The sequence below is a fragment of the Phoxinus phoxinus genome, assembly GCF_949152265.1.
Source record: "Phoxinus phoxinus genome assembly, chromosome: 25".
NCBI classification, from domain to species: Eukaryota; Metazoa; Chordata; class Actinopteri; order Cypriniformes; family Leuciscidae; genus Phoxinus; species Phoxinus phoxinus.
In genome coordinates this window covers 17,242,718-17,262,492 of record NC_136900.1, presented here as the reverse complement: position 1 = coordinate 17,262,492, position 19,775 = coordinate 17,242,718, and the positions used below count along the sequence as shown (strand labels likewise).

General features: G+C 37.4%; 4 protein-coding genes across 8 annotated transcripts; 1 reads left to right on the top strand and 3 right to left on the bottom strand.

The window, feature by feature from the left end:
- The first annotated feature begins 460 nt into the window (after positions 1-460).
- LOC306993454 (uncharacterized protein) lies at positions 461-4,760 on the top strand. Of its 2 annotated transcripts, none has more exons than XM_079603237.1 (11): positions 461-597; positions 982-1,220; positions 1,346-1,385; positions 2,519-3,026; positions 3,104-3,246; positions 3,321-3,401; positions 3,512-3,635; positions 3,754-3,860; positions 3,945-4,066; positions 4,139-4,238; positions 4,324-4,760. In XM_079603237.1, the coding sequence occupies exons 2-11, from the start codon at positions 1,039-1,041 to the stop codon at positions 4,384-4,386; spliced, it is 1,470 nt and encodes a 489-aa protein (XP_079459363.1). In that variant the 5' UTR covers positions 461-597; positions 982-1,038; the 3' UTR covers positions 4,387-4,760. The 2 variants fall into 2 exon arrangements, with proteins under 2 accessions (XP_079459363.1, XP_079459362.1); XM_079603236.1 differs by having other exon boundaries at positions 463-597; positions 1,331-1,385; positions 4,324-4,669.
- Positions 4,761-4,801: 41 nt separating this feature from the next.
- lyrm5b (LYR motif containing 5b) lies at positions 4,802-5,700 on the bottom strand (the record flags this gene model as incomplete). Of its 2 annotated transcripts, XM_079603241.1 has the most annotated exons (3): positions 5,636-5,700; positions 5,410-5,490; positions 4,802-5,011 (listed from the first exon to the last, which is right to left on the bottom strand). In XM_079603241.1, exons 2-3 carry the CDS (start codon positions 5,452-5,454, stop codon positions 4,802-4,804), a joined length of 255 nt encoding a protein of 84 aa, XP_079459367.1. In that variant the 5' UTR covers positions 5,455-5,490; positions 5,636-5,700. The 2 variants fall into 2 exon arrangements, with proteins under 2 accessions (XP_079459367.1, XP_079459366.1); XM_079603240.1 differs by lacking the exon at positions 5,636-5,700 and having other exon boundaries at positions 5,410-5,592.
- A 268-nt stretch (positions 5,701-5,968) lies between these two features.
- On the bottom strand, positions 5,969-13,876 carry nedd1 (NEDD1 gamma-tubulin ring complex targeting factor). Of its 2 annotated transcripts, none has more exons than XM_079602882.1 (17): positions 13,656-13,876; positions 12,732-12,875; positions 11,616-11,710; positions 11,419-11,535; positions 11,127-11,267; positions 10,224-10,453; positions 9,939-10,140; positions 8,942-9,095; positions 8,695-8,826; positions 8,566-8,610; positions 8,349-8,453; positions 7,797-7,841; positions 7,528-7,700; positions 7,266-7,449; positions 7,079-7,187; positions 6,875-6,941; positions 5,969-6,762 (listed from the first exon to the last, which is right to left on the bottom strand). In XM_079602882.1, exons 2-17 carry the CDS (start codon positions 12,865-12,867, stop codon positions 6,658-6,660), a joined length of 2,040 nt encoding a protein of 679 aa, XP_079459008.1. In that variant the 5' UTR covers positions 12,868-12,875; positions 13,656-13,876; the 3' UTR covers positions 5,969-6,657. The 2 variants fall into 2 exon arrangements, with proteins under 2 accessions (XP_079459008.1, XP_079459009.1); XM_079602883.1 differs by having other exon boundaries at positions 7,546-7,700; positions 13,656-13,868.
- On the bottom strand, positions 13,681-19,472 carry sh3gl3b (SH3-domain GRB2-like 3b). 2 transcript variants are annotated; one of them, XM_079602884.1, is made up of 10 exons: positions 19,165-19,472; positions 17,345-17,413; positions 17,156-17,228; positions 16,915-17,058; positions 16,693-16,826; positions 16,316-16,474; positions 15,990-16,093; positions 15,784-15,899; positions 15,482-15,556; positions 13,681-14,633 (listed from the first exon to the last, which is right to left on the bottom strand). In XM_079602884.1, the coding sequence occupies exons 1-10, from the start codon at positions 19,207-19,209 to the stop codon at positions 14,425-14,427; spliced, it is 1,128 nt and encodes a 375-aa protein (XP_079459010.1). In that variant the 5' UTR covers positions 19,210-19,472; the 3' UTR covers positions 13,681-14,424. The 2 variants fall into 2 exon arrangements, with proteins under 2 accessions (XP_079459010.1, XP_079459011.1); XM_079602885.1 differs by having other exon boundaries at positions 13,730-14,633; positions 17,156-17,176; positions 19,165-19,416.
- Positions 19,473-19,775: the final 303 nt, after the last annotated feature.

Below are 19,775 nucleotides of genomic sequence, written 5' to 3'. Positions count from 1 at the left end.
GTTTTGAGGAATTTTCTATTGAAACAGAATGGTTTGGGTGGGACATGTCAAAAAACGTTCCCTTTTTAAAAATAGCCCATTGGCGTGTTACATCACAGCCATACATCTTTCTTTTTTTTACTGCTTGCTTGTTAGTTACAGATGGCATTAGAGGGTGGGATATTCTCATTATAGAGAGCATTTGATTGGACAAAATGATGTGTAGTGCAGGATGAGTCGTCAATATTTTTGATCCATTGTATGTATGTATGTATATATAAGACTGAATTAACTTGCCTGTCTCATGAGTTACATTTATGTGAAGTGGAAATATCAATTAACATATTCAAATAGATTTTAAGAAAAAAATAACTAAAAATTTGACAAAAGCTAAACGCGCTCGACATTTGAATAAGATAAGGCTTTTTCTTTACACGAGAGTTAAAAAATATATATAAGGATCCTTTAAATACAACTATCCATGTGCCGGAAATGGCGTCACCGGAAGAAAAACCCGAAAGTTCTATGGCGGTGTTTTCCATTGTGACTTCCCTGTGCGCCGATGCGGTATCTAAACGAAGATTTTTGCTTTTCACCGTGTTTTGATTTGTAAAGATGGTGAGTAAAGTTAACGTATTTCAATTACATAATCAACCAGTGGTGGTTTCGTAAACTATCGCCGTATGATCTTAATGTAATTGCTTGTTAAACGGTTACCAGCTTCGCTTAAACGTCGAATCCAACCGGCTGCTTCGCCGCAGTTAACAGTTAAACCCCTCTACTATTTTCGCGCACACCCGGTGGACCGCGAATTCCTGTCAGTGGATATAATAACTAATTCACTAACAAAGAACTGTACGATTTTGCCTGTCAGTAAGATATTAAGTATACAATGTGTACATTTAAGAGGGGCATAATTACAAAGCGTCATGGTCTTGATGCGTTTAAAGAGGCTTTTATGTATCTATGTCTTGTTTTTCCCCCTCTTCTTACACTCAACAGCACACAGCCTGTCCGCTATAGCCAAAGTACAAACACTTTAAGCCATATTCAGAAGTGATGGATAACCTACAGGAAAGCTCAGACTCAGAGGCCGGCTGTCCTCTGTACAGTCCCCGGATGGAGCCAGACACTCCGGACTCCCTGAACAACGCCTGTCTGTTGAATGACAGCGACTACCTCTTTGAAGACCCTGGGTTCTCTCATGAATTCTCCTCCACTTTTGTTCCCGAGACCCCTAGGTAACATTTAATTTGTAAATATCATATTAATATAAATTATTTGTATGTTTGGCATGTAATAGACAAGTCATCAATTCATATTAACGAGAGCAAAGAACTTAATTTTACAGCCCACTTATTCACAGAGGAAAACGACAATCCCAAAAAGACGACGACAAAAGTGTGGTAAGAGAAAAAGTCTAGTTCACATTGCCATGCTACTATACTAATCTATTTCTGTAGTATGTATGCAGTATGCACAGTATAAACTTTTCTGTATGCATACCAGTATTGGATGTCCTATTACATTTGCTAAAATGTGCAGTGTGCAACAGAAAATACTGTATCCCTGCATTCTTGACCCTTCATTTCCAGCACTACCAAGCAGAGGTGGACAAAGTAGTACACAACTTCCTTAATTGAGTGAAAGTACATATACTACTGGTCAAATATTTCTCCGTTACAAATAAAAGTTGTTAAGTTTTACTTAAGTAAAAGTACAGAAGTACTCGTACTTCAAAGTAAATGTGAATGCATTGTCTTATTATTGTTGTATGTAATACTTGCAGGACCTTATGCCTCTAGATCTATGCCTGCCTACCTACCCATCAAATTTATTTCTAGAACACAGATCCAGTAGTGGGATTGAATGTGAGATTGAATAAGTTCACTCAATAACATCCACAATGGCTGTTCCCTCAAATAGTGCTCTACTTAATTTTTTTTGGCTTTTAGTATAAATATGTTAGCCATACTGTTATCTATAAGCTAGTGTGCTACAAAACAATGACAAAATTTGCATTTAGAAGACCAAACCCAACTTTGAAAATGAAAATTAGGTTGCAAATCAGAATCCAACGTTGGACAGACGTTGTATTGTGGTTGAAAATGAAAATCGGGTTGACGTCAGAAACCAACATCAGTAATTTCCAACCAAAATGCAGCCCCTGCAAACAAAATCCCCTGACTGACGTTACTACTTTCTACTCAATGACCTTGACAGAAATGTAGTGGAGTAAAAAGTACGGTATTTGTCTTTCAAATGTAGTGAAGTTAAAGTAAAAAGTTTCCAGGAAAAAAAATCATACTCAAAGTACAGATACTCAAAAAGTGTACTTAAGTACTGTAAATGTACTTTGTTACTGTCCACCTCTACTACCAAGACACCTGAAATTAAATAGCAGTACAATACAAAACAGTATGCAGTTTAGGGAAGTATGCCATTTCAGAATGCTAGTATTCCATTTAGAAGTTTAAATGTTTTCAATTATATTTATAAATGTTTTTATGCTTGATTAAAACGTTGTTCTTAATTGTAGGCGACTTCGTCCTGTTCGGATGAGAAAAAATGGGAAAGACGAGAACACATCCCAGGATACCTCAGCACCACTCCTGCCTCCCTAAGAACAATGAAGCGGCGCAGACTGGAGGACTCAAATCCAAGTGCACTGCGCGGATACTCCGGCATTACGCCGGGAGCAAATGGATTTGTAACGGCCTCGTCTCTTTTACCCTCTGATTTTACATGGTTTGAGTCTCCACGTCCAGCAACCTCCTCGGCCTCTCATGTTTCTGCATCCTGCAAGCCTTCGTCCTCAGCTGGGTCTTCCACATGTGCACCGGATCAAACTAGTGATCCGACGTATTTAAACGAGCTGCTAGTGACCGGTCGCACCTCTATGCAAAGGACACTAAACACAACCAATGGAAAGGAACAGAGGTCCAAAAAGAGCATCTACAGCAAGACCAGATCTAAAGCCTCTAAAAGTACAACAGCACACTTCCCTTTACTCGCCACTGAGGATGAAGCTTTACTGCTGGATGCAGGTACAGTTAACCAGGATCCACACGTTTGGATATTCCTCATTAACCTTTCTATAATGAGTCTTTCTGTTCGTTTATAGCAAAGAGAATGCAAGGACCAGCAAGTTCACCTGTGTGTCCGATACCTGAAGATATTGTCATCATAGAGGATGATGCTGATGATGTAGCGGTGGTCCGCTCCTTTCAGATGGCCGAGGATGAGGCGTATGCCAAAAGCCTTCAGGTACGACTCGCTCTGCTGGTCCTTATCGAGCAACATTAGGGAAGTGACTAACTCTGTTATTCTGGTGTGTGCAGGAACAGTTTGATATGGAGGAGCGGATGCAGCAGCAGAGGCTACAGAACACATCGCCAGGTAGACACAGCCACAACCATATGGTCAGTTTTTTTTTTTTTTTTACTTTATTCGTATTGCTGTTTTTCTTCCGACCACTGAATGATGGTGCTGTGATCATAAGCAAACAGAAAGTGATGCAGGTTTCATGCAGGTTGATCCCTATGTTGGCTTGGGCTGGATCTCTCCTTGGGCGTCATTGATGAACTCGGCTTCGTTCTCACATGGACACACTGAGCTTTCAGAGCTACAGCAGGCCATCTTTGGAGAACAACCCCGTAAGTCACCATAGATGATCCATGATGTATCAGCTCAAATAGAAATATATATATATATATATATATATATATATATATACAGTTTACATTTAGTTTTATTTGATTTTGGATTGGACAGGCAGACAACAGGGTCGTCGGCAAACCAGCAGAGCTAATAATTCCCGGCGCAGACCGGCACGCTCACAAACGGACTTGTTTGATGACAGCCAGGGAAATAATTACGAGGTTTGAGTTATGCTACATTACAGAAATCACATGCTTGATTATTGCGTGCCTCCTCATCTTTGATATTATTCATCGTTTTATAAGGCTCTCTTAGCGTTCGAGGAGCAACAAGGCTCTGTAGTATCCAAGAACACTCTGACTAAGGCCGAGATCGAACGGCTGCCAATAAAAACCTACGATCCCGCACACAGCGCAGGAAAGACAGAGTAAGTCACAGACCAGGACGCCACAAATGAGATTTCCCAGAATGCAATATTGTAATCATACTCTCTTTGCAGTTGCCAGATCTGTTTCAGCGAGTACAAGGCGGGTGAACGACTCAGGATGCTTCCATGTCTCCACGATTACCACGTGAAATGCATCGACCGCTGGCTAAAGGTCTGGTTTGGTCGCTTTAACGACACAATCCCATAATTCATTTCAAAGTCATGTTTTGCTAATCATTTTTCCTCTTTTCTTACAGGAAAACGCCACCTGTCCCATCTGCAGAGCGGATATATCAGATATCAGTGGTGGTTTTTCTTGAGCGCGCACAACTTCAGGACTCAGTATCTACCTCACAGCTGGTCATGTGACTCCCCGTTTGTCTTTTAGTCTTATTTTGAGTGTTATTTAACGCTTTTTAAATGAGTAATGTCTGGTGTTTGAACCAGCATATGGCACTGCCAAGCAACTGATTTATTAGAAAGATCCTTCTAAAACATATCAGATATGAAAATCACACCAGTGGCAACAAATTGACACTGTTAGCAATAGCGAAACTTGCATTTGTTATGATCTTCAAATAAAATCAATTTCTTTACGTTTTTGCCTGTTTTTATTGTAACAGTGACATTTTTTGTAATGTAATTAGGAGAATAAATTATACATGTAGCTATTACAGTCATACTATTGCTATTTAACTGTTGTTTATGTAAATTACATTTTTATATAGATTTTATTCACTCCGTTTCGTAATATCGCTTCTTCAAAGCTCTGTACTTCCGGAGGTAATACAGCGCTTCGAGCTCTTTCACCACAAATTCTCCTCGGCTGATGAGCTCTTTGATCTTCTCTGGGTCTCGCACATCTTTATTCTTGGCAAACGCAGCCCTCAGTCTGTCTCTGAAATAGTCGGCTCCTTTCGGATACTCCCGTCCAAGAAACAGCAACTTCAAGCAGGAGAATCATAAGACAGGATTATGACTTTCTACTGCCTGGAGTCACAGATGTTTGCAGGCAGTAAAAATAATTGAATGTTTATTTTCTTGATATAAAGGAAGGCTGTGACGTAAACCGTGGCTAGTTTTCACACTGTTAACTACAATTCATATATTTGAGTGTTAATATATTTTTGGAGGTCATTTTGTGTATAGACAAAAGTTGTTTTCCTGCCAAAAATAATGGGACATTTTCACTGCAGCTGGACTTTTGACTCAAAACCTTGTAGTTACTAAGATTTAAAACCCCTGTGACACTGTTACAATTATACATTTAGTGACACATATTATGTATGTGTATATTATATCACACAGTCATATGGCATTGCAGAAGGGGGCAGTGTACTCACAGTTTTGTACAGTTGCGCTACCTCTGCTCGGAGTGGATTGGCCATTTCCCAGTGATTATTCTGATCTCAGCCTAACACAACCTGCGTATAAACACAGCTGGCCTGTTGACTCATTCAAGGTTTTTCAAAGCAGACGGCCGTAAAATCTCAAGACTAAATACTGATAAGATTTAAGCTTTAACACTGAAAAACTCAAATGGACAAGAGTTGTTTTTAATCTACTTACTTGCTAATTGCCCTTTGGACGCTTTGAAAATCATAAGCAGGAGTGTTACATATGCAGTCGTCGAAAACATGAAGTCAAAATAAAAGTCCTCAAAAGTTTAAATAATTGATACACTAGCTGGCTACAAATAGAATGTTATTGCTGCTATGAGGCGTTAACAGTTCAAGGCGATATTTACGTAAAAATATTTAAAACAATTACTGAACAGGCATTTTAGGCAAAATAAAAGTCCTCAAGGTAAAAACAAACGTAGCGATTGACATAAAACTATTTTTACGCATACCTTTTCATTTGATAGTCATGCTTGTACAAAACAGAAAACACAGCTTTACATAAATGCAGAAATAATTTATTTAGGCCAGGCCATGGGAAGACACCTTACAAATGCAGATTAGGTGCAATGTGTACAGGACAATGTTTTTGAGTTAGTCTTTTGCTTTTTGTTGCCAAATGCACTGTCAAGATCATATGAAACTGATTCAAAAGAAGTCATGTTAAAGCACTAGCATTCACACAATCTCCATACACTCCTTTTGAAGCTGGAAAACACGTACAGTTCTACTCTTACACAAAAACACCGATGTCCTTTCATTTTTGGCATGTGGTTTGCAAAAATGATCCGGGCAACTATTTTAAACGAGCACAATTCAAAAGTGGCAAAATCCACGCTGAGATGTTTCTTCACTCTACCACATTCATGCTTTTTACATCCTAAGTGCCAATAAGTGTAATTTCTTTTCTGTAAACTAGTCAGGATATACAAAACACACACCTTGAAGAAAAAAACAAAGTGTGTTCTCTTCCTTGCTAATTGATTATAAGGCATATAAATCTTACAAAAACACGCTTTATAACCTGAAACAAATACAAAATCGTGTGCCAATATGACAAATGGAAAAGCAGACTGTGCGCGGTGGTCTGCAGAGTAAAGGCACTAGTAGAAACTTGAGCTACTATCCGTCCTCTGATTCCGGTCAGTATTCCGGACCACCGCAGTGGGAGACGCGGGTCCATGGATGTCTTTAATAATTGGTTCGCAGTCGTTTGTTTTCCTCCTTCAGTCTTTCTATCTCCTCCACGAGCGAATCGTTCACCGAGTACTTCTCAATCAGACCATGGATTTCATTCTGTAAAAGATAAATGGCACTATTAAAGTGGTGTAATATAAATTTTTACCTTTAAAATTAATTTTTCTAGCTATTTAATTATGGATTTGGTTGGTAAAAGAAACAAATGTACCAGCTGAATATAGAACTGGCGAACCATCTCCACCTGTAGATTGATGATGTCTCTGTGACAGGTGTCCCTGGAGGAAACAACAAAACATTTAGAGTTAGTTTAGTCAGTAATATCTAAATTACTATAGAATGTATGGTTTAATAAGTGTATATACATACATAGTTTCAATTCATAAATTCAATTAATTTGATGATAGTAAGTCACCTGAAATCCTCCAGTGCCTCGTGGATCATGTTACGGACAAAGCTCATCTGAACGGCGGTGAGTGGAGCTCCACGGCCCTCGGCTCCAGATTCGACTGCTGCCGCTGGAGCTTTAGATCACAACATCTGTCACACATTGTGTCCCATTGAAATTACTTTTAATCTAATTGTGGCCCGTTCAAACATACCGGGTGCAGCTGCCGGAGGACCTCCGCTGACAGGCGAATCATAGGTGAGCTGGGTGAGCAGATCTCTCCTCTGATTGGCCTCAGGAGTGTTGAGCGGCTGCGTGGACTGAACGCGTGTGCTCTGAGCAGCAGGTGGCGAGGTTATGACATCATACTCCTGGCGGAGGCCATTATTTTTCTCCTCCTGTCAATAATCCAGAGGAAAGTAAGTTGAATTCATGAATACACAAATGTGTTGGACGATAATCAAAACGAGTTGGACCTTGGTGCCATTCTGTACATCAGTCTGTTGAGGTGGGGTAGTGATGGGCTCCTCTTCTTTGATTGGTGGAGGAGTCTGAACCACAGATGGACTGTAGCAGCGACCTCCTGGAGTGCCCAATGGGGTCTTCCTCTGGGACGACCCACCAGGGAAATTAGGTAGGTATTCAAAGTCTAGTAACACAGGAAGTGCTTATGTTGGTAAAGGTAAATAAAACCATGTTGTTTTGCTCATTACAGTTTATTAAAATGTCGTTAGTACAAACTTGCCTTTCTTTCCACTTGATGCATCACTCAGTCTGTGCCCTTTGTAATCTATAGAGATATGGTTTAATTAGTAAATATTTATACACACATACACTATCAATGAAAAGTTAGGGGTCATAAGCTCAGTATGTACTTGTATTCATAAAGGACACATTAAATTGATCAAAAGTGTCAAAGATTAAATTTCAAATAAATGCTGTTCTTTTATAATAAATGCTGTTCTAATCAAAGAATCTTGTAAATGTATTACAGTTTCCACAAAATATTAAGCAGTAAAACTGTTTTCAACATTGATGATAATAGAAATGTTTCTTGAGCAGCAAATCAGCATATTAGAATGGAGTAATGATGCTGAAAATTCAGCTTCGCACCAGGAATATATGAAATTGTAATCATATTTCCAAATTTTACTGTTTTACTGTATTTTTAATCAATAAATGCAGCCTTGGTGAATTTTTTAACATTAACAAATCTTAAAAATGCCAACGGTAAGAAGTGTACATATATTAAATAGAGGCCAAAGCTGTGAAAGACCGGTTGGAAAAGTTCCCTCACCATCTCGTACAGGTGAAAAGATGTCCAAGCTGTTTCTGCCGACTGTGAACCGGTCAGTGCCGTGCTGACCTTCTCCTTCCCTCGAGAACATATCTATACTGCCCCCTACATGTCCAACAATCATCGAGCCAAGTAATCATTGCACGCCACATTCATAATCTCTTGAACTCTGCCATTCATGATTGAACATAATAAACCAAAAGCTGAAAACACTCACCATTTCTTGAAGTTGGAGTATCACCAAAACCATGTGTTTTGAAACCTGCAGAGAGGATGGAAAAGCACAATATGGACCCATGAAATGAGAAGACAAGGACAATACATGAAAAATGCAAAGCGATTTTACCATCAGTAAGTGGGGAGAAAATATCCAGGCTTAGGCTGTTCCGACCTATGCCGCTAAATTTCTCCACATTGGGCGGCTGGTCTTGACTGTGCTGACCCTCGGCCTCTCGGGAGAACATCTCACCTGCAGGGCCTATAAGAGACGACACATTCAGCACCACTTAAACCATTACAAAAGCTACAAACAAGGCTTTAATGCTAACTGAGCAAAAGTAAATCCTTCTATAGCCATAAAGAGGAAGGTTGACCTGTGACGTGGGCTTGGCCATCTCCAGGAAATTCAAAGCCAGGCACACTGGGTGGGACTGCGGATGTTGGAGTGGACGGTCCCGTCTGCTGGCCGCTCAGTTTGACTGAAATCCGCTTATTTGATTGAGAAGACTTGCTGGATGTTTTAGTGGACTGTGGAAACAGGGCTGGGTTTTAAATATGCATTATAGTCAGAAGTAAACATTATTGAATATAGGGACAATACTGTATTTCAGGGGAAGTGTGTATTTTTTCTAGTAAAATAAAACTTAATTAATTAAATCTAATAAATTAAAATTTTGCATTTCTTATAAAACACATGGCATGTTACATACTTTAATCATAATCACAATCATTTATTAAATATTCCTAGAACAGATTTTATAACTATATCAGATGATGTTACAAAAAATTTAAAATAAATCAATTATATTTAAAACGTTAATTAACATTTAATTAAATTAATTCAAACTAAATAAAAATTCTAAATTCATAAGAACACACTGCATGTTACATAATTTATATCAATGAATTAAACATTCTCCATCTGAAAATTTTGAATAATTCTTCATAGGACAGACTGTTTTAAAATTATAGCAGATGTTACAAAAAAAGTCAAAAGTAAATAAACAAATCAAATTTAAGAAATAATTATACATTAATGAAATTTTTCATATAAAATGCATGTTACTGCATACTTTAAAAAGTACAATTGTAAAAAGTAAATAAATACAATTTAAGAAATAATTAAATAATACATCAAACACATCAAATAAAATTTAATTAAAATGATTAAAAAGAATTTATAATTTCAAATTATAAAATGCACTGCATGTTTCACACTTTTTATCAATTACTTAAATTAGTTAAAATATATTCTCAATCATTATTTAAATGGAGATAAGTCAGTTTAACAAAAACAAACACTACCTCACATGAAACATGAAGGGCTTCTGTAGAAATGTGTTTATGTACACATAATGAAGACAGCTGTACCTTTAACTTGGAGGTGGAGTTCTGGAAGCGAATGCAGGTCACTGACGTCTTGTGAGCTGAGGTGATTTTGATTGGTGCGCTGAGGTTTCTCAAATCGTACAGGTACATCCTGCCCTGAGTTGAGCCCACAACCAGTCCAGCCCCATCTGGGGTAAAATCGATGGCCGTGAGTGGAGAATCCACCTGCTTATTACGAAACACCCTGTGGGGATGCGCACACACATTAAATGACCTAAATCAAACTCCAATGTCCAAAATGGATACTAAATGTGATGATTTTCTTACATTTTGCTGGAGGTGTCATAACAGATGATCTTCTTATCAAGCCCCACAGTGATGAAGAGCAAATCATTGGCTGGGGAGAAAGCCAACCCTGAACACGGGGCTTTGTGCGCCCCCTCGAACAAGTGCAGCTCCTTTTGAGTGTTAGCGTCCCAGAGTGCCACAGAGCCACTGTCAGATACAGTGCCCAGCAGAGACCTCTTCACCAGCGAGTACCTCAGATCATGGATTGGCTGAAGAGAGATCACATGGTGTATTTTATATTAGGGCTGCACGATGAATTGAAATAAAACTGAAAACAAATATGGCTTAGTGTGATTATGAATTGCAAATGCTGTGATTTAATTAAATAAAAAGATGTGGCGCGTGTTGAAGTGTCCAATCACAAAGCGAGCCGCTCATTTTCCGCTGTGTTTTCAGCATCTCAGAGCGGCTCGGTTCACAGTAAAAGCTGCTCCACGCAAACTCCACATGATCTCTGCATGTGCTTTGAGTCTGGGTCGCTTATAACGTGCATTTGGAAACATAACATGAACAAATCATCCTTGTAATGTGAAGTGTTTATAATCTAGCTGTTACAGAAGCTTTAATGGCACTGTGAGGCTTTCCACCCAAATAAAAGCTTGATAGTTTAATGTTTTAAAAAAATCATCAGCCATAAATATTAGTATTGTAATAATTATTGTTCATGTTTTCACTCACGGACGTCTGATCGCAACGGACTCGTGAGGAGAAATGAACTGGAAAAGATTTTCCTTTTCAGAAAAGTTCGCTCTGGCAAGCAGTTTCGAACTGCAAGCTGTATAGCAACTCCAAACAAAGTTTGTTTTGGCCTGATTTTGTTCAAAATTATGTCACATATGTTTTGCTTGAAGTATATCGGGGCCTTAAAGAAGCCAAACTCACCACATTAGGCCCATGGCCGAAGGGTTTGCTGGACAGGTTGGTTGTGATACTGTGGAGGATGATATCTCCACTAGTGGAGCCTGAAGCTATATAGCTATCACCTCCATTAAAAGACACACATGTCACTTCTTCCTTGTGGTCCTATACAGAAAGAGACAAAGGAAATGGATTAGGATGTAGATGTCTGTCTAGTAGATGATCTAAACCTTCCCCTGAGTGTCTTTTGTAACTTGCAGTTACGCCTGAAATATGCAAGATATACGACTACAAACGGTTTGTAACAATGTTATACCTTAAGTGTTCGATGCAACCTTTTTGTCTTTAGGTCCCAGATATTAACGCTGTTATCCAGTCCTCCACTGACCAGGAACTGTGACGTGGAGTTCAGACTGACACGGGTTTGTTTTTTCTATGAACAAAAGGCCATTATGAGACACACATAAGCTATATATATTGAGATACAGTGAGATATCAAGTTTGTCAGCTCACCCCTACACCCAGCTCCATCACTGGAACCGGTGACGACTTGAGACTGGAAACCACCAGCTTGTCCCCTATACTGCTGGCACTGACCAGGTACTGATCTGAACGCTGTCAAGGCAAAGTACTTTCATCTATGAAATAATAAGAAAACTAAATGCTCTGTAATTAATACTTATGCACCATGTTTCTCCAAACGACGTGTTTTTGATCTTTTAGATGCCAGAACTTTTAAATACACAAATATGATCATCCTCATGCATCCCCATCCTAAAGTTTAAAAGGCAGCTCGTGACTCATTTAAATTGGTATACAATAATATACCATACCAATTTTTTTAATATTATTTGAAAAATATCTAGTTTCTATTAAGTTACATTGTTTTCTTTTTCAGTACTTTTCTACTAGTACTGAACTGTTGTTTATTTTTTTTAACTATTTATATTTTATTCTATATTATTTGTATTAATTAATTTTATTCCAATTATTTATTTATTTATAGTAACAATTGTATTCATTTTAATATCATTTTATTTATGAATTATTTTAATTTAATTATTTATTTATTTTAAAGTCGACATGAAATAGAAGTTGCGAGCCTTTTCTTCCCTATTGTGAAACGGCTTCTCGAACAAGAAAAAAAATGTAGGGCAGGACTTGATTTTGTTCATGGGGAATAGATTGGATTGTTGTTTGCTACGGCTATGATCTCATGTGAGTGACAGATCTCATCAGAGACGAGATTACGAGGGAACATGCATTAAAAATAAAATATACTGCAATATTCCATGAAAAATAAGATTTATCCATTTTGATTTTAATATAATTGTATTATTTATTTAACATAATTTTTTTATATATATTTATATAATTGTATTTATTTGTACATTGTTTTCTTTAAACTTTTCCCCATACTCCAGTTTGAAAACCCTTGGTCCAACCTATGGAATACTGGGCAATTCTGAGTCAACTCAGAGAAATGGCACACTTCACTTTGGTAAACCAAAGGGAATATCTCTTCTAAAAGATGCTACACACATTATCATGTCTTAAGCATACTGCCATTGTCTGTGGGACATGAGTGATGCTGAAAAAAAAGAGTGATTTCACAATGAGAGAGGATACTGCTGCTGCTCCAGCACACTTGAGCCACTGGATGTGTGGCACTGTGAGGGTTGAACTGCTCCACCACCGTCATGGAGGTCGAGTCCCAGATCTTCAGACACTCACCTGACGACACCAGCCGCGTGACGTCCTCCATAGCGACGGCTGCCAGGAGAAAAAAAGATGGACAGCTGTTAGGCGCACAACACTATCAAGTTTGACACAGGCCTAAATAATAGATGCTTCACTTCAATAAAAAACAGGAAAAATAGTTACAAATAATCATGAACTCCCAAAGTGCTGTTAAGGCAATTTTGTTACTTTTTATGATTAGCAACACACTAAAAGATTACACTTTTTTTTTGTACAGTCAGCAAATTATCTGTACATTAATTTATGTGACCGGTTTCACAGACAGGTTTTAGATTAAGCCAGGATTAGGCAATTGAGTAGCTTTAGAAAAAAACATTACTGGTGTGGATCTTCTTGAGACAAAACAATGGCTGACACTGACATATTTTAAGATAATGTGCAAGTTTCTTTTAATAAAAAATGCTCAAACATGCATTTTAGTCTGGGACTCGACTTAAACCTTGTCTGTGAAACCAGGGGATGGTGTTATTCTTAGTCGGGTTTATTATTTATAATCTGAATTGTGCCAAAACTAATCTTAAAATATCCTCAATGACTCTGACTACATTATATGCAAGTTAGCCAACAAGCATAGCAGCTAGTTCATGTCTATATTCTTTAACTTTAAATAATCAGATTCAGTTACATAAAAGTGACTTTAACAGCTAATTCTGACGAGAAACATTTAAAATAAACCCGTTACGCTCGTTAAATGTCTTTTACTCTCCAATTCGCACTTATTTGTTGCTGTTCGTGTTGTTGTGCTAATAGTTTCTGCATTCATCAGCTGATTAGCAACAGCTAGCTACTTACCCTTGACTTAGACTATAGAAAGTGTGGAAAATTTGAACGCTATGCTGGTAAACACTTCACAATACATCCACGGTGATTGAGTGAATGTATCCTTTTATTTGAAAGTAAAACTTTTTCATATCAACAGTTTGAACATCCGTGGCTCCAGTAAGGAACCGCCACTACGGCGCGCCGCTGGGCTCAAAACAGGCAAACATTCGGAATTACAGCAACGCCAGTGTGGGGAGGGCAACTAGATGTCATTGCGTTTCTGTGGCAAAGTTTGCTTTAATAAACACGTCTGAGAAGGAATATGCGTTCAAATATGTGTAGTACTCTTAAATAGCAAGTAAACACAAGTTATTTTACTATTTGATTTAACATTCATTTCATAGTGAGAAGTTGAACACTGGATATTTAATCTAGCAGATTGTAATGCAGTTCAGTGCACATTGGGATTTATTTCTATCTTTATTTAGGACATATAAATATAGAAATATTCGCTCCTGAGAAGGATCAACATTCATAGTGCACATAGGCTATAATATAAAGGAAATTTAAGACTTTAATATAGCAGCATATTTATTTAACATTTAACATTGAAATTCATAAAAAAATCATCAAATAAGGAATACAAGGCAGGGTAGATGACTTTGCATAGTGATCATACAGATAAATATACAGGGCTCAGAAGTGCTTGAAACTTTATTCTTTATCAAATAATCAAAAGTTTCTGAATCTCCAAAAGCTCGAAAAGTTCATGTTGTCCAGATGCAGTGCTTTCCCACCGTCATTGTGGCAGAGGTACAAGGACTTTGACGTAGTTCATGGGAAATAAGCCAGAGTCCCCTCTGATCATACCCTCATACCAGTTCTCGTCAATCTGGCTGGTCAGAATGATGATGTCACCCTCCTTAAAGGCCAGCTCTCCCTGGTTTTCTGTCTGGAAACTGTAAAGTGCCCGACAGCAAGGCTGATCCAAGGGGGGAGCGCTATCATCTAGCACACATCAAGAAAATAAGTTTTATTTATTCAGCTTCTGTCTCAAGGTTAAGGTCACTTTACAGCAAAAATTGAAAACTAAATATATTCTAATGTTTGATACAAATATGCAAGTTTCCAACTTCATTTAAATGTTACTATTATATTAAAATACTATTATATTAATTTATAGCAAATTAAAGTCTAAGACCACATAGCAAATCGATATTTAAACCTCTAAAAACTGTTAAATAAATAAGCATTATGTAAACTGAATAAAAATAGGATTAACTTATATTTTTTAGACTTTTATTCTGACCTGTCCTAAATATTATTTTTCATGAAATAAAAATATACAAAAGGTTTTTTAAAAACATCTCTAATGCTCCCAGAGGCTGTATTTATTTAATCAAAAATACAGTAAAAACAGCAACACTGAAATATTATTACAATTTAAAATAACTGATTTCTATTTGAATATTATTTTAAGATGTTCTTTTTTGCAAAGCTGAATATTCAGCATCATTACTCCAGTCTTCAGTGTCACGTGATCCTTGAGAAATCATTCTAATATGCTAATTTGCTGCTCAAGAAACATTTCTCATTATTATCAATGTTGAAACCCGTTTTCAGTATTCTGTGATAAAAAAGAAAGTTCAAAAGAACAGCATTTATTTAAAATAGAAATCTTTTGTAACACAATAAATGTCTTAACTGTCACGGTTGATCACATTAACGCATCCTTGCTGAATAAAAGTATTAATTTATTTTAAAAAATCTTACTGACTTCAACCTTTTGAATGCCCTCCATACATACGATGCAACCGTTTTTAGACATTTTTTGGAGGCAAAATGATCTTACTCACTGTTGCTGGTTGGCATGTCTGTTATTTGAGGGTTTATGTTTACTTTCTTAGGAGGGTGAACCACAACCGGGGCATCTGTTAAAGTAAGATGGAAAGACATTAGTAGCAAAACTTGCCGAGGTACCTCCAACTACCTATTACAAAAAGAGTGAGAGTTTGTGCATCACATTTAAAATGAGTTGCATTTTTCACTCAAAGCTTCAGTGATCTCAGTATCTGTGGTACATATAATACAGTATTTCAGTTCGCATAGCATTCATAAAAAGTTATGTTTTACACAATCAAATAACCTATTACCACACCTGATGACGGTCCTGATGAGCAGGCGGAAAGTCCATAAATATCCGTGTAGCACACTGTGCTCGCAACTGATTTAGATGCAAATTCCCTTTTGGGCTGATTGCTTGCATCTGTTATTCTATATACAGGGAAAAATAAGAGGGCATATTAAACGAAACCAAGGTTAAAACAGTGAATCTGACGTCTTCGGACTAATCATGATTCTAACCTGCTCTGCAAATTGCTCCTGAGATTTTCTAGAATCTGGCATGACTGGCGGTGGTAGTCTACTACTGCTCCTAAAAGACCCGAGAGGTGTTGCATCCGTTGTACCTAAAACAAAATGTCAAAGATCAGTTTAGTAATGCATCATTCCAAACTGTAAAGGGCCTACTTTCATTTGTGTAATCTCACAATAACTTAAAAACGTTGTGCTTTCGTAAAATAAGGGGGGAAAAACAGGACGAGCTTTTTGCAACAAACTTTGCACACACAAAATGTATGTCACTGTAAATACTTTTAGTCACGGCTGTATTTATACAAATGCTAACTTACATCTCTCTCTAGGAGATTAAACATGCCCCTCTCAGCCAGTTCTTTGGATTCTTCAAACTTCTCGAGTGCTTTCTTCATTTCAGAGTCTGAAATCTTTCCTTTACGTCTCTTCTTGTAATCAAAATCTAGACGGCGGCCTTCAAGTTTTCTCAGATGATACTGACAACCAGAAAAAGAAGAAAATCTATGGTTATGTCTTCGTTCACACTAAAAATGCATACTTTCACTTCAAATGCTCAGGATACATTTAAAGTCACACAATCACAACATTACACGAATGCTTTCATGCGGTGGATTAAATGCATCTGCAAAAGGACAGATAATCTGAACATTAGTTAATTGAAGCATACAAATTTATATTTTTATTCAGGACTGACCTCAATTTCCTTCAGCTCTTTGTGCTGCAGGGACTGCAGAGGATCAATGAAGGTTCGTTTCACTCGCGCATCCATGCTGTCTCTTGCCTGCGCTACTTGTTTCATCGCCTCTCCCATTTCAAACAGAGCATAACCTACAATTGTAGCCAAACTCAAAACTGATATTTTGACATTTTAAAGCAGTAAACAACATCATTGCACTTCATTATTGTGCCAACATACCAAAACCAGACTCGGCTCCAAGCTCATTGCCATAGTACGACATGCAATCTCCCAGAATGCCCTCAGTCTGTGGATAGCCCACAGCCTTCACCTGCCCACGCATTCTGGACACTGTGTTGAGCATGCTGAGCTTTGCTCTGTATGCTTGAAGATCAAAAAAGGAGAATCAGTGAGATATCATAATAAAAGAAAACACTGAATAAACCTTCAAAATAATAACCTTTAATATGAAATACTGTACCTGGGTTTGGCTGAAGATATCCTATAGTTTTTGGAACAAGGTCAAGAATCATTTTGTGGGTAATATCAGTTTTCTACAATAAAGCAATCAATAAAATAGACAAAGAAAAAAAAGTGTTTTTATGCATCCAGATTTTTGAATATTTTTAATAAACTATTTTCTTTATTTTGCTGGGATTCATATGTATACCCTTTCCATGTTGAGGAATTCCTCATCCAGTTTTGTTCCTTCAACTCCATTGATCTTTTCCTTTAGCAACTGTAAGGATAACCAAAGAGGGGAAAAACTAATATTACTTATTTGTTGAGTGGGCTTAACAAATGATCGGACTCAATTAATCAGATGAACATTTCATTATTTTGACACATAATAGCTTTCATAACTTCTATGTTATAAAGACTATTATGTGTTTAAATAGTCACTACTCTTTCTGTAATGTCCTTAATATCATAAGTAGTGACTATTTCAGCACGTAATAGTCTTTATAACAAATAAAATGAAATTAAAGGACACTACAGAAAGAGTTGGTTCATTATTACCTGTATAGTTTAATAGCAATCTTTACATGATATGATAAAAAGTGGCTGATCCAATCACAACACAATCCAATGTCTACAAACATTTCAAAACAAAACCAGGAAATCCGCAAGCTTTGCCGTTTTTAACACATTGTGATGACTGAGCATCTGTTTCCTGCGGTTCATAAGCAAAACTGTTTATGAAGGTCAGTCGTTTGACCAATGAATCCAACACAATAAGAGAATTCAGATCACCATGAACGAATGGAAAGAATGTGACCTTGCAACATACTTTGGTGTCTTGAGTAGGCTACCTAGAAACCGTCCCTAATACTGCAAACAAAAACTCCAGGAGTGAATGATCAGGCTTTATTGTCAATTCCAGTAGATTGTATTATCCACAATGAACTCAATATGAACAAAAACAATACCAGATAGTAAGTGGACTTTGGATTCAAGATATAGCAGACAACACCCATGGCTTGTTTCTCACAAGTTTTCATATTAGCACACTCAGTCCTCAAACCTCTGCATTAACAATAATTCAACAACACAAGGTGAGAAGGACATGTTTGATTAAATAAGGTGGGAGAAGCACAGTTCTAGTGTACTGAATTTAAACATTTACATTTGACATATAATCTAATGACCTTCATATTTTAATATTGCATGTTTCCATCATGCTTGGTGGTTGTGAACACTAAGACAATTCATCATTAACTGGGCCGTGAGTTTACGCACGGTTGGCTTTAGCCTAGATGTGATGAACAGAGAAAGATTGCAATGAAGTGAGGAAAAGTCCTATTAATGTTCGAGAATCGGTTCCTTCGAACGCATCGTTTCAAAGAATCGCTTCGAAAACGGATTGGGCGATTCTTTACGTCGTGATGTAATTACGTCATCGCGTGGTTCAAGGAACACGTTAACGACTATATCATTTTAAGAGTGTTGTTCATTATATTTTAAAATATATCTCAGGTCAGATCGTTGCTGCCATGATTCAGTTCAGGAAAAAAAGTAATTTACAACATAAATAAAACTTGCATTATTAACTTCTCTAAACCCTTTTGCACGTTTTAATAAAATTCAGCTCTGTTTGTATGTTTCAAGCCGTAAACATTAATTATTTTCGTAGTTTTAAAGTAAAATGGCTGTTCTCGATCCAGTCCTAGGACCCAGTCCTAATCGAGTTGTTCCCTCAAGAACCACCGGATCGAATCAGTCAGACTGGCTAGTGAAGCAATTCGACTGATTCATTCAATAGAGCTGACTCAAAAGAACAATTGGTTCACGATTCGGGCATTGCTTTACACTATTCACGCAGTCAACAAACTCAGTATGTCACCAAAGTGTTCAAACTCTTTAAAGCCGCGATTTAAAGCGCCGTTAACAAATTCGTCAAGGCTGTAGGCTATCACTTTTTTTTTAAAGACTCGATCACTGAAATAAATATTGTTTAGGCTACATCGTCGCACAAAAGCTTCGTATTACCTGACTTGCTTTGTGAAACTGTTTCTTCAATCCTGCCACTGACATTCTTATCCGCGTTCGTCCTCAAATGTTTCACATGAACAAACGTCGGGATGGTTCAGTCTGTAGGCTCCTATCTCTCCCCACCCTCTTCCGTCCGTCGCAATGTAGCCTGTACTGTGATTTTGCACCTTGGGACATTGCCCAGATTTCATTGGTGGGGCTGTACTGAGATCCTGCAACTATGACAGTCCTAGAGGTCGCTCATCGGTTACTGGCATGTGTCGACTGCAAGAATTTCACTAGAAGGTGATACAGAGGACTGTTTTGAAGATGTAGGGCAGTGTTAGCCTACATAAAGACTTGTTCTAAAAGTTTCCATAAATAACTTGCCTTTCGGGAAGAGCTTTCACACTTTTTACTCCAGTTAATTTTTCTCAAGATGGGTTTTGTACAAGCATATTTTGGTAGAAAATAATGGTAACACTTTATAATAAGTTTTCATTTGTTAACATTAGTTAATATATTAACTAACATGAAATAACCATGAGCAATACATTTGTTTATGTGTTTGTTAATCTCTGTTAATGTTCATTAATAAAAAATAAAACTGTTCATTGTTTGTTCATGTT